The 12371-nt window shown below is 37.4% G+C and overlaps 1 protein-coding gene across 4 annotated transcripts in view; it reads left to right on the plus strand.

Moving 5' to 3' along the window:
- LOC114662093 (monocarboxylate transporter 8-like) overlaps nucleotides 1–12371 on the plus strand; it is a 1225996-nt gene that overhangs the window by 1141364 nt on the left and 72261 nt on the right. For all 4 annotated transcript variants that reach the window (XM_051934371.1, XM_051934372.1, XM_028815421.2 and 1 more), the window contains exon 3: nucleotides 9258–9402. In XM_051934371.1, the coding sequence (XP_051790331.1) occupies nucleotides 9258–9402 (145 nt within the window). The remainder of the gene's footprint in view (nucleotides 1–9257; nucleotides 9403–12371) is intronic.

Below are 12371 nucleotides of genomic sequence, written 5' to 3' on the forward strand. Positions count from 1 at the left end.
AGTTATCATTTATGTAAAAAAGAATTACCAATCCATACCGTTTTCCAAGCCCACTTAATTCTGAGCAGGGATACAGGGGGCTAAAGCTTATTCCAGCAAGCATAGAGTGCAAGGTAGGAACAGATCCCTAAACAGGGCCCCAGTACATCTCAGGGGAACGCACACAAACAAGCACAAACACACACACAACTAGGAAAAATTTAGTAACACCAGTCCAGTTAACCAGCATGTGTTTGTACTGTGGGAGGAAATCTATACAGATATGCATACTCCATGCAAGTAGGACCAGGACTCAAACCCAGGTGTCTTTACCATTGTGCCACCATTTCATACAAAAACTATTTGTGGTATTCATTAATTTAAAATACAATGCAAAGATATGACATTGGGATTCCCGGACTTAACCACATGTCTGGAGAATTTCAACATATAGTTAATAAAGAACAAAATCATAGTGGACTACCTGATTTATCTTACCAGGTGCAAATTCAAAATTTGTTTTCTAAAATTTCCTCTCCAAATACACTGGTTAAAATTATTACTAAAAATAAAATTTCAAACCTTATTATATCTGATTTTAAAATCTGGTTTGTCAGAGAATTACAACAATTTCAATATATGACATATTATTTTACAGCGTTAATTACATGAATTCAAACACCCAATTTAGTGTTTGAATATTCATATTCAGCAATGAAATATGTGTTTTGCTAGTACTGTGTATCTTTGTAATTGTGCATTTCTGTTAACATAGTACATGTGACTCTATTATAAAAGGAAATCCTGAGACAAGACTTTCTCTGAGATAATTTCAACTCCCGCGAGAGAGACTTTTTGCCAAGAGATTTTGAAAAGTCCTGCCCTCCTCTCAAACATTTACAACCACACCCACTGCCCACTCACTTCTCATTCGTGTGACCGCTATTGTCAGACACAGTTCCTGCGCTCTCAGCTCCAAGTGGGGTAAGAAATAAAAGACAAAGAGTAGAAGACAAAGTAGAATGTCATAAAGAGGTTCAAAACGTTGGCGCGATACACATGCAGAGCAGGTTAGAGATTATGAACGTACTAAAATTCGAAAGTCTCAAAAAACTGATAGTAAAGATCGCATTAGCGGTAACAAACAGAAATTATTACTTGGTGAAATAACGGAACAGCGAAAAGAGATTAAGTATATGGACATAGGTGAATTTCCCCTTGGGATTAATAAAGTATCTATCTATCTATCTATCTATCTATCTATCTATCTATCTATCTATCTATCTATCTATCTATCTATCTATCTATCTATAACAGGTGATATGACAGAAGTACAGTGATCCCCCAACTATCGTGGAAGTTACGTTCCAGACCCATCAGCGATAGGCGAAAATCCGCGATATAGAAAGACCATATAAATAAACATTTTTTTTATAGTTTAACCCTTAAAATACCACTCCCACACACTTTAAACACATGTAAATTTATTAAAACACACTTTGTAAACACATATGATATGTGGATGTCGGGCTAAGGATATGAGTAACGTCTCTCTATTATAAAAAAAATCTTGACAGGGAGACGAGGCATGATCTTCTCGGAAGACAATTTGACGTCTTGCGAGAGGCATTTTAACATCACGCAAGACAAGGTAGTGAGACAGAAGGACAGGTGCTGTACAGACTTTTAAATGATCGACGTGCAGAGCGACAAGCAGAACATGTATCTTGGCAGAAGCAGCACAAAGCCAGTAGCTGATACGTCCGCTTCTCCTTAGTGTGCGTTCAGCTCCCCCTGTTCACAATGCGAGCGGCAGAGATGCGAAGTGGCAGGAGCGTAGCGCGCCTCCAGGGGGGTTGACTGAAGCGATCGAGACCAGATCATCTCGGAGAGACACTTTGACGATACACGAGACTAGACATTACAACCTTAGGAAGTAAAACCCATGAGACGGTGACTTTTGCATGTCACACCCTACTACAAACAATTTAAAACAAGTTCACGGACTTCTAACCTAGCAGTTGTTGGAACACTTTTGGCAGACACACTTCAGGTGCTCCCAGCTCTTAAAACAATGACAAGCAGAACATACAGCTCGCCAGCAGCAGCTGCAGCAAGCCAGCAGATGATCCGAGTGCATCTCCTTAGCATGCATTCAGCCCTCACCCTCCCTCCCCCTTCAGAACGCTAGCGGCAGAGACGCGAAGTTGCAAAAGGACAGCTGCTGTACAGGCTTTTAAATGATTGACGCAAAGCGCGACAAGCAGAACACGCAGCTGGCCAGCAGCAGCAGCAAGACAGCAGCCAAACCGATCGTATATCTTTAGCGTGCGTTCAGACCCCCCCTTCACAATGCGAGCAGCGTTATAAGTCCCGCAAGAAAGAGATTTAACCACGTCCGGGGGCAGGAAATAAAGGACAAATATTGTTTTTACAAAAGTTCTAAAATAAAAATGAAAATAATGCACATGTAACAATTCGCATGAAAATAACAATCTCTTTAAATTGTTTATCTGGTAAACCAAACATGGGGTTGGGCGAACGAAGCGAGCAGGGGGCAGAGCCCCCTAATAATAATAATAAATCCACGATGTAGCAGGGGTGAAATAGCTGAACCGAGATACAAAGGGGGACCACTGCATATAGATATTATTTGGCTTTATACTTTAACTTGTAGATTGTCTAATTCGTGCTGCTATCTGGGAAAAGTAGTGTTTCTTCCCAATGAAGAGGCCTATCCATGAGAATTAAAAGATTTGTTGTTTGGTGAAAGTGACATACACATACGTGAGCGGCAGAGACACAAAGTGGCTGGTGTGTAGCGCAGGCCGGGGGGTTGGCAAGCGAAACAAGCAGGGGGCAAAGCCTCCTAATCATATTGATAGATGTGCTTTGCGCTTCGAAGCTTTAAAACACTACTACATAAAATTTATCTTGGTATTAACAAATAAAGCTGCTGTTTTCATCGCCAGTGTAGACAAACCAAATAGCCACTTTATTTGCAATTTACCATAGTCCTATATGCATAATTTTGGATATGTATGTTGTGCCCCCATGGCCATAAATTGTGCACGTTGGTTAGACAATGAACTAATGCTTGGAGAGACATCTGTAGACGTGTTAAATGCAATCAAACAATTAATACAATACAATTTATTTTTGTATAGCCCAAAATAACACAAGGAGTGCCGCAATGGGCATTAACAGGCCCTGCCTTTTGACAGACCCCCAGCCTTGACTCTATAACAAGACAAGGAAAAACTCCGAAAAAAAACCTTTTAGGGAAAAAAAATAGAAGAAACCTTAGGAAAGGCACTTCAAAGAGAGACTCCTATCCAGGTTGGTTGGGCGTGCGATTGATGTCAAAAAAGGGGGTAAATACAATATGCAGAACAGAACACAAGTAATCCTCAATACAATACAATATAATAGAATAGTGGTGTCATGGCGCCGGAGAGAGGAGATGTGTTGCGTGCTGCTCCTCGCAGACTTTTCATTTTTGTGTCTGTGTTTTTGTTATTGTCGCTGTTTGTACTGCCTGTTCGCTGTTTTATTAAGTAACAGGTTCACTGAGGATGCCATCGCCATAACACTTCACACCACCCTGTCTCATCGCTAAACTCCAGGATATGGGGCTTAGCTCTTCACTGTGCAACTGGGTACTGGACTTCCTCACTGGTAGACCTCAGCAAGTGCGTATTGGTGGAAAAACCTCCTCCATCATCACCATCAACACTGGCACCCCTCAGGGCAGTGTGCTGAGCCCCCTGCTTTACTCTCTCTACACCCATGACTGCGTAACTAAGTACAGCTCTAACACCATCCTCAAGTTTGCTGACGATACCAATGTAATAGGTCTGATCAGCGAGGACAATGAGACGGCCTACAGGGAGGAGGTCAGACTCCTGGCAGTATGGTGTCAGGACAAAAACCTCACACTCAACATTAGTAAAACTAAGGAGATGATTGTGGATTTCCGCAAAAAGGCAACAGGGCACATCCCCATCTACATCGGAGGTAAGGCTGTGGAGCAGGTCAGCAGCTTTAGGTTCCTTGGAGTCACCCTCACTGATGACCTTAAATGATCGAGTCACACTGCGGCAGTAGTCAAGAAAGCCCAACGCCTCTACCTCCTCAGGAGACTGAGTAAAGCCCGGATGTCCCCCACAACCCTGTGCAGATTCTACAGGTGTACTGTGGAATCCATCCTGACAGGATGTATCACATCCTGGTACAACAACTGCTCAGTTTAGGACTGCAGAGCTCTGCAGCATGTGGTGAACACAGCACAGCAGATCACGGGCACACAACTCCTTGCGATCCAGGACATCCTCACTACACGCTGTCTGAGGAAAATGAACCGTATCAGGTGGGATCCCAGCCACCCTGCACAGTCACTTTTCACCGTCCTCCCATCTGGGAAGCAACTAAAGTCCATTCGGATGCACACCTCCAGGTTCAGGAACAGTTTCTACCCAACTGCAATCAGACTCATGAACAATCAGTAACCTTGTGTCACCTCCACTGCTACCTGCACATATACTTCTGCCACTAGGATTCTGGTTTTATTTATTTACATATATACTTATATATTTATATTCATTTATTTATTGTGTGTGGGTTTTTTTTTTTTGTCTATGTTAACTGTCTGCGGGGGCACATGCAAGCAAGCATTTCATTGTACATGGTACTTGTACTTGTACACATGACAATAACGAATTGAATTGAATAGTGCAACAGAAATATTACAAGAACAGAGCAGAATTCAACAGTAGATAATATTACACAATATGATTTGGATTTGTTCAGAATCCTGGAGGCCTCGGCCATCAAGCTGCCTCCCCCTATTGGCCATTCCACAGCTGAGTCAGCGCTCGCCCAGCCAATCCGATGAAAGGACCCCTCTACCCAATGATTCCTGCGATCCTCCATCAGAGAAGACTTTATCTTAGGTAGGCAGAACAACTTGCCAGGCGGGCAGTGGCACCAAGTGCCACATTTGAGTACAGAGAAGAGAAACAGAATAGGTGAGGGTTAGTAACAAATTATAACTATCATATTACTTATGTTTTAGTACTAATGACTAACAACAGAGATTCAGTATGTACAGTAAATCAGCAGCTTTAGTCAGGATATGCTAAACTGAAGAAGTGAGTCTTTAGCCAGGATTTGAAAGCTGAAACCAAAGGGTCGTCTCTTATAGTAGCAGGCAGACAATTTATGCATTCCACAATTTAGCAGCCCTGTAACTAAAAGCATGACCTCCCACTGTTATTTTATTAATCCTTGGAATCATAAGCAGACTGTCATCCTGAGATCTTAATGTATGTTCTGGTTTGTAAGTCATGATAATTTCAGACAAGTAAGCCAGACCTTGGCCATTTAAGGCTTTATATGTTAAAAGGAGGATTTTAAAGTCTGCCCTAAACTTAACTAGAAGCCAGTGTAAGGATTTAAGAACTGGAGTTAGTGGAGTCTGTATTTTCTTGTTCTTGTAATAATTCTTGCAGCAGAATTTTGGATTAACTGGAAGCTGTACAAAGAACAGTTTGAAAATCCAGTGAACACCAAATTGCAGTAGCCAATCTTACTAAAAATAAATACCTGAATAAATTTCTCTGAATCACACTTATTTAGAAAACACCTTGATTTCCCAACATTTTTAAGATTGAAGAAACATGATTTAGATAGCTTTGAAATGTGTGTTTTAAATAACATGCTAGAGTCAAAGATAACTCCTAGATTGCAGGCTAATTCAGTAAAACTCATGTTGATTTCAGCCGAGTTAAATGATAACAAAATGTGAAGCCTCCATTCCTTTATCAGGCATGTATAGGACAATGTATTAAAAAGCAATTAATCTGGCAACCATTTTGTCTCCTCTTACAACTTTTTGACAATACAAATTAATGATTACAACTCACATCTAATAAGTCACATCATTGTGGTCTCATAGCATTCACAAATCTATTTCCAAAATACTTCCAGAATTAGATAAAAGTGGCAATAACAAAATTGTGTATGTGTGTTTTAACTTTCTTTAAAAAATAAAAAATTCCTTCATTCACATGCTAAAATTCTCCTGAGTCAAATACGAAGCATTTCCAGGTTTTTTTTTTCCAAAATTTTTTTGATGTAGTGCTTTAGTATTTTGTAATAACCCAGATAAAAATCACGGTGTACAGGTAGTCGAATTGCTGCAGTCAGTTGACCACAATATAATGCAGTTGTCAGTGTTTTGGAAGAGCATTGATGCAAAGACCAAAGTTGGTTTAACTATGGCAGGGAAAATTTGAGCAAATGCATGGAAGTCTAAGGAGAATATACTGGGATAAGATTTTAAGTGTGGAGACAGTTGAAGAGCAGTGGAACAGGTTTAAAAATGTTTTACAAAAAATTACCTAGTAGTGTGGTAGTAGTGTTGGACTTTCAAAACTAGACTTGATGGTATTTCGGATGAATTAAGTGGACAGGGTTGGTGAGCTTTGTTGGGATGAATGACCTGTTCTCGTCTAGATTGTTATAATGTTCTAATTTCTAATCAGAAACTGTAGTACTGCACTTTTCCAAGGATCAATAAAGCATTTATCTTCTAGTTGTACTACCCATCTAAAATGCGTTGAAATCTAAGTGTTTGTTGAGGGTTTCCAAATAGTTCAAAATACAGCTACCAGAAAGGCATTCCACCAGTTAGTATGACTCATTTACAAAAATACTCCACAGTCCTAGTGTCTTTCTTTTAAATGTTTTGTAATTCAAAGCAAACAATTCGTATGAAAACACAAAGAAAAATTGATACTTCAAGCAAAAATAATATTCTTGTACAGTATATTGTATGTATATATCTGTTTAAGGAAGAAGTGTTTCTGTATGTTCTTGCACACACTTGGACCATATTAACAGCAACATACACAGATAAATGTCAGAAAGCTGTATGTTCTTAATGCCTCTTTGTCTAACAGTTTGTTTCTTTATTGATTTCTAATTACAATCTGAGAAAATTCTAATACAGGGATATACTGTAGCTGAAAATTAAGAACATTCCAATAACTTTTTTGCTTATGAGGTAAAAAAGAATCTTCAATTATCTGTGTGAAAACTACATTCTCTTCTAATTCAAACTAAGTAAAAACTTATATGAATTTACCATTAACTTACAGTAAGAGATCTCGTTCATACACAAAGTAATCAAAGTAGGCTTAAGCATTAACATTTGCAGTGTACCGTGCATTGCACATACAGTGGTGTGAAAAACTATTTGCCCCCTTCCTGATTTCTTATTCTTTTGCATGTTTGTCACACAAAATGTTTCTGATCATCAAACACATTTAACCATTAGTCAAATATAACACAAGTAAACACAAAATGCAGTTTGTAAATGGTGGTTTTTATTATTTAGGGAGAAAAAAAAAATCCAAACCTACATGGCCCTGTGTGAAAAAGTAATTGCCCCCTGAACCTAATAACTGGTTGGGCCACCCTTAGCAGCAATAACTGCAATCAAGCGTTTGCGATAACTTGCAATGAGTCTTTTACAGCGCTCTGGAGGAATTTTGGCCCACTCATCTTTGCAAAATTGTTGTAATTCAGCTTTATTTGAGGGTTTTCTAGCATGGACCGCCTTTTTAAGGTCATGCCATAGCATCTCAATTGGATTCAGGTCAGGACTTTGACTAGGCCACTCCAAAGTCTTCATTTTGTTTTTCTTCAGCCACTCAGAGGTGGATTTGCTGGTGTGTTTTGGGTCATTGTCCTGTTGCAGCACCCAAGATCGCTTCAGCTTGAGCTGACGAACAGATGGCCGGACATTCTCCTTCAGGATTTTTTGGTAGACAGTAGAATTCATGGTTCCATCTATTACAGCAAGCCTTCCAGGTCCTGAAGCAGCAAAACAACCCCAGACCATCACACTACCACCACCATATTTTACTGTTGGTATGATGTTCTTTTTCTGAAATGCTGTGTTCCTTTTACGCCAGATGTAATGGGACATTTGCCTTCCAAAAAGTTCAACTTTTGTCTCATCAGTCCACAAGGTATTTTCCCAAAAGTCTTGGCAATCATTGAGATGTTTCTTAGCAAAATTGAGACGAGCCCTAATGTTCTTTTTGCTTAACAGTGGTTTGCGTCTTGGACATCTGCCATGCAGGCCGTTTTTGCCCAGTCTCTTTCTTATGGTGGAGTCGTGAACACTGACCTTAATTGAGGCAAGTGAGGCCTGCAGTTCTTTAGACGTTGTCCTGGGGTCTTTTGTGACCTCTCGGATGAGTCGTCTCTGCGCTCTTGGGGTAATTTTGGTCGGCCGGCCACTCCTGGGAAGGTTCACCACTGTTCCATGTTTTTGCCATTTGTGGATAATGGCTCTCACTGTGGTTCGCTGGAGTCCCAAAGCTTTAGAAATGGCTTTATAACCTTTACCAGACTGATAGATCTCAATTACTTCTGTTCTCATTTGTTCCTGAATTTCTTTGGATCTTGGCATGATGTCTAGCTTTTGAGGTGCTTTTGGTCTACTTCTCTGTGTCAGGCAGCTCCTATTTAAGTGATTTCTTGATTGAAACAGGTGTGGCAGTAATCAGGCCTGGGGGGTGGCTACGGAAATTGAACTCAGGTGTGATACACCACAGTTAGGTTATTTTTTAACAAGGGGGCAATTACTTTTTCACACAGGGCCATGTAGGTTTGGATTTTTTTTCTCCCTAAATAATAAAAACCATCATTTAAAAACTGCATTTTGTGTTTACTTGTGTTATATTTGACTAATGGTTAAATGTGTTTGATGATCAGAAACATTTTGTGTGACAAACATGCAAAAGAATAAGAAATCAGGAAGGGGGCAAATAGTTTTTCACACCACTGTATCTCTGTTATGTGTCGTTTGGTATGGCATTCTTAAAAGCAGTGTTAATGTTTGTGATGTGCTATTTTTGGAATGACAAATACAATACATTTTATTACTAAAAAACGTTTGTGATATATCTTCTTTTGGAATCACTGAGACACAGTAAACGGACACACAGATACTAAGTTTTTTCTTAAGGTTTAGAGGGAAAAATAAGCATACATACATTTTCTTATGTGTATTTTCATGACCACATTGCATGATATTTTTGTGTTTTATTAAATATTTATTTTATTTTCACCATATTTGTTAATGTGTTTGCTACTCTGAGTTTGTCATTGGAAAGTGCATTATATAAAAATAAACTCAGCTGAGTTGAAAAAAATCATCACTATATTTCCTTTCACTTTCTAACATGTTTTATATATTTTCACAGCATGGGTAGGTGCGCTAGCCATGGGTATGATCTTCTTCTGCTCCCCAATTGTCAGCATGTTTACAGACCACTTCGGCTGCAGAAAAACCTCAGTGGCAGGGGCATTTGTAGCTTTCACTGGGTTACTTTCAAGTTCTTTTGCCAAGTAAGACTTAAACTTTTTTGTGTTGTTTACGGTACAAAGCAAAAACCTCTCCTTGTTACTTTCCTTAAACCAGAGAAGAAGCACAATGTTAATATAGTTTTAATTTTGTTTAACATTTTGTTACTTTCACTAGTAATGCTTTTGGGCTACAATATCACGACAGACAAAATTAATATTTACAGATATTTGTAAATGAACTTCATATGTATTAAATGCATTTTAGCTTTTCAGATAGATGAAACTCTAATTTGAGATATTGCAAAATAAGATCCTTTAAATTATAGGGTATCTAAAATGCATTTTGAGGTAGCTCATGTGCACTTCAAGATATCTCAGGTATATTTTTATCTATCTCAAAATAATATCCTGTACACTTCAAGACATTTTGGGATATATCATATTGCTTTTGTTTGCATTTTTAAATATCTGAAATATCTCAAAATCAATTTATTTCTGTTTCTTTCAATAAGACTTCCTGCCTATTTTAAGACATCTCATCTTTCGATGAATTTCAAATGTCTCAAAATGCACATCTTAAAATGCATTTCCTCAAAATGGATAGGAGGTGCATTTGAAATACATTTGGTTGTATTTTAGATAGCTGAAAATAATATTCATGCATCTTAAAAAAATTCAAAGTACCTTGAAATACAAATTAAAATGATTCAAAAGGAGCAGAAATCTACAGTATGTTAAAATAGAAGAAAATGAACCTTAGAGAGTTAAAGATGTGTTTTAATTATTTGAGAGAATGTCAAGATATCTGAAATGCATTTTAAGATATCTTGAAATAACATCCAGACTATTCTGAGATATCCTAAATGTAACTCAAAATATCTTAAAATAGCTCTCTATTCAATTGGAAATCATATTGAAAACATGGGTAATTTTACAGTTTTTGTTAAGATATGTCAATATATTAAGGTCATATCTCAAAATACATGAAGGAGGTATTTCAAGAAAACATTTTGTAATATCTGAAAATTGATTTAAAATATCTTGAAAATAACATATCTGATATCTGTAATTTGATAAAAGATCTTCAAATGTGTCATGGCTCACTTTACTTCATCTTCATTTTTATTTTTCTCTCTTGGTTGCTGTCATGTAGCATTTTATCAATACATTAATTAATACATAAAAATTGTAATGAAATACAAATGTTTCCACTGTCTAGACGATTTTTCAAGAAAGATCAAATGTACCACTTTTCCCTTTACTGTTGGGATTCTTCCCATTTACTACACTGAAGAGCATTATGCCGTTTATGTCATTATAGCAAAAGGAAAAAAATGTCCTGACTCATTTGCATTTTATTTGGGTATATGCCATATGTCTGTTATTAATTAATATAAGATCAAACCTCAGACTAAACAGTTGTTGTTCATTGTTGTCAGCATTTGCTAAAAAAAGCTGTCATAAATAGTTTATATACAATAATGTATGGGGCTGGAGGGTCATCTGCAGTTACGGAAGAGTATTGCCTTATTTCCTTAACAAAATGTCAGAATAACGTTATCAAAAGTGAAATACAAAAGTGTTGTATATATAGGGAATGAAATGAAATCTAGATTCTAAAAGAAAGATTATAGCAAGGATGTCACCTGCAATTTACAGTGCCCTATGCCATAGTCAGTCACTCAGTCATTGTCCAACCCGCTATATCCTAACACAGGGTAATGGGGGTCTGCTGGAGCCAATCCCAGCCAGCACAGGGCGCAAGGCAGGAATAAACTCTGGGCAGGGCGCCAGCCCATCTCAGTATGCCATAGTTTATTATGTAAAAGTAACTTCTGTAATTTAAATGACCAAGTAATATAGTTTACTTCAACAATCAATAGTAAAACATAACAAGAATTATACAAACAGAATATAGTAAGAATATAGTAACTATTTTACTTTGTCCAAGACTGATGGCAAATCAATACTGAACACAAAGGTTACCTACTGTATTCTATATTGACATCACATCCTGTCAGTGTGTTACTGTAGGGTTCATTCTTTCATAATTACATAAGCACTTTAGGTCCTGAAGAAGCTGAAAACAGCTGATTTGTACCTTGTAATTTAAATGAGATTTAGTAATACCTATCTGTACTTTTACATAGTGGTCAATATTTATAAGTACCTATATGTATAGTACATATGGCAGAGACACCAAAAGAATGCTTTTGTAGAGGTGCTACCAATAAAATACATTTGTGATATCCAGAGCATTTTTGTGCATATTTTTGAAATAGTCTACCAATTTACAGTGTTAACTTGTCAAAAGGAAAGTATTCAGTTAAAAGTGTAACTTCACTAAATGATCACGTAAAGAGGGATACTTAATTTAAAAAAAAATCAGTATAAAATCTTTTATTTTTTACAGTAATCAGATTTTCTCTCTATGAGCAGACTACAAATTCTCAACAAATGTGCAATAGCCATCTTAATAGATGTAGGAAATAAAGAAAGTGTTGGAACATCTTTCCTGTTGTCCTTCGTTTCTCAGGTATTCACAACAACTTTTTGCTGCATCACAAAATAAGCAATGCATAGTCACTTGAATTATGAGGCCAAAAATAAAATTCATTTGATTAAGAAAGGCTCATCCTATTTCAATAATGGTTATAGAGGCCACAGATTTGCTAGCATTATGCTGTTTTTCTCAGACTGCATGAAATGTTTTTTTCTAGGTCTATCATAATTGGATTATGTTATAATCAGTTTAACATTTTGGTTTTGACCAATTAGCTGTGACTGTTTTTTGTTTTGAGTTTGGTTAGCTCTCTGATCATAATTCTGTTAGCTCGCTCTATCTCATAATTTTTCTGTCATTCAAAATAAAAGAATGAAACATGTCTGAGCACCTGTTACTTCCCATGTTATCAATATACTGCAACTTCTAGTTATGCTTGTCCTTATGTCTTATAACAGAACATAGGTTTTACTAATGAGAAGTGACCAATCCGTCCATTAAGCTTCTC

This window comes from Erpetoichthys calabaricus, chromosome 12 (assembly GCF_900747795.2).
Source record: "Erpetoichthys calabaricus chromosome 12, fErpCal1.3, whole genome shotgun sequence".
Taxonomy (NCBI): Eukaryota; Metazoa; Chordata; class Cladistia; order Polypteriformes; family Polypteridae; genus Erpetoichthys; species Erpetoichthys calabaricus.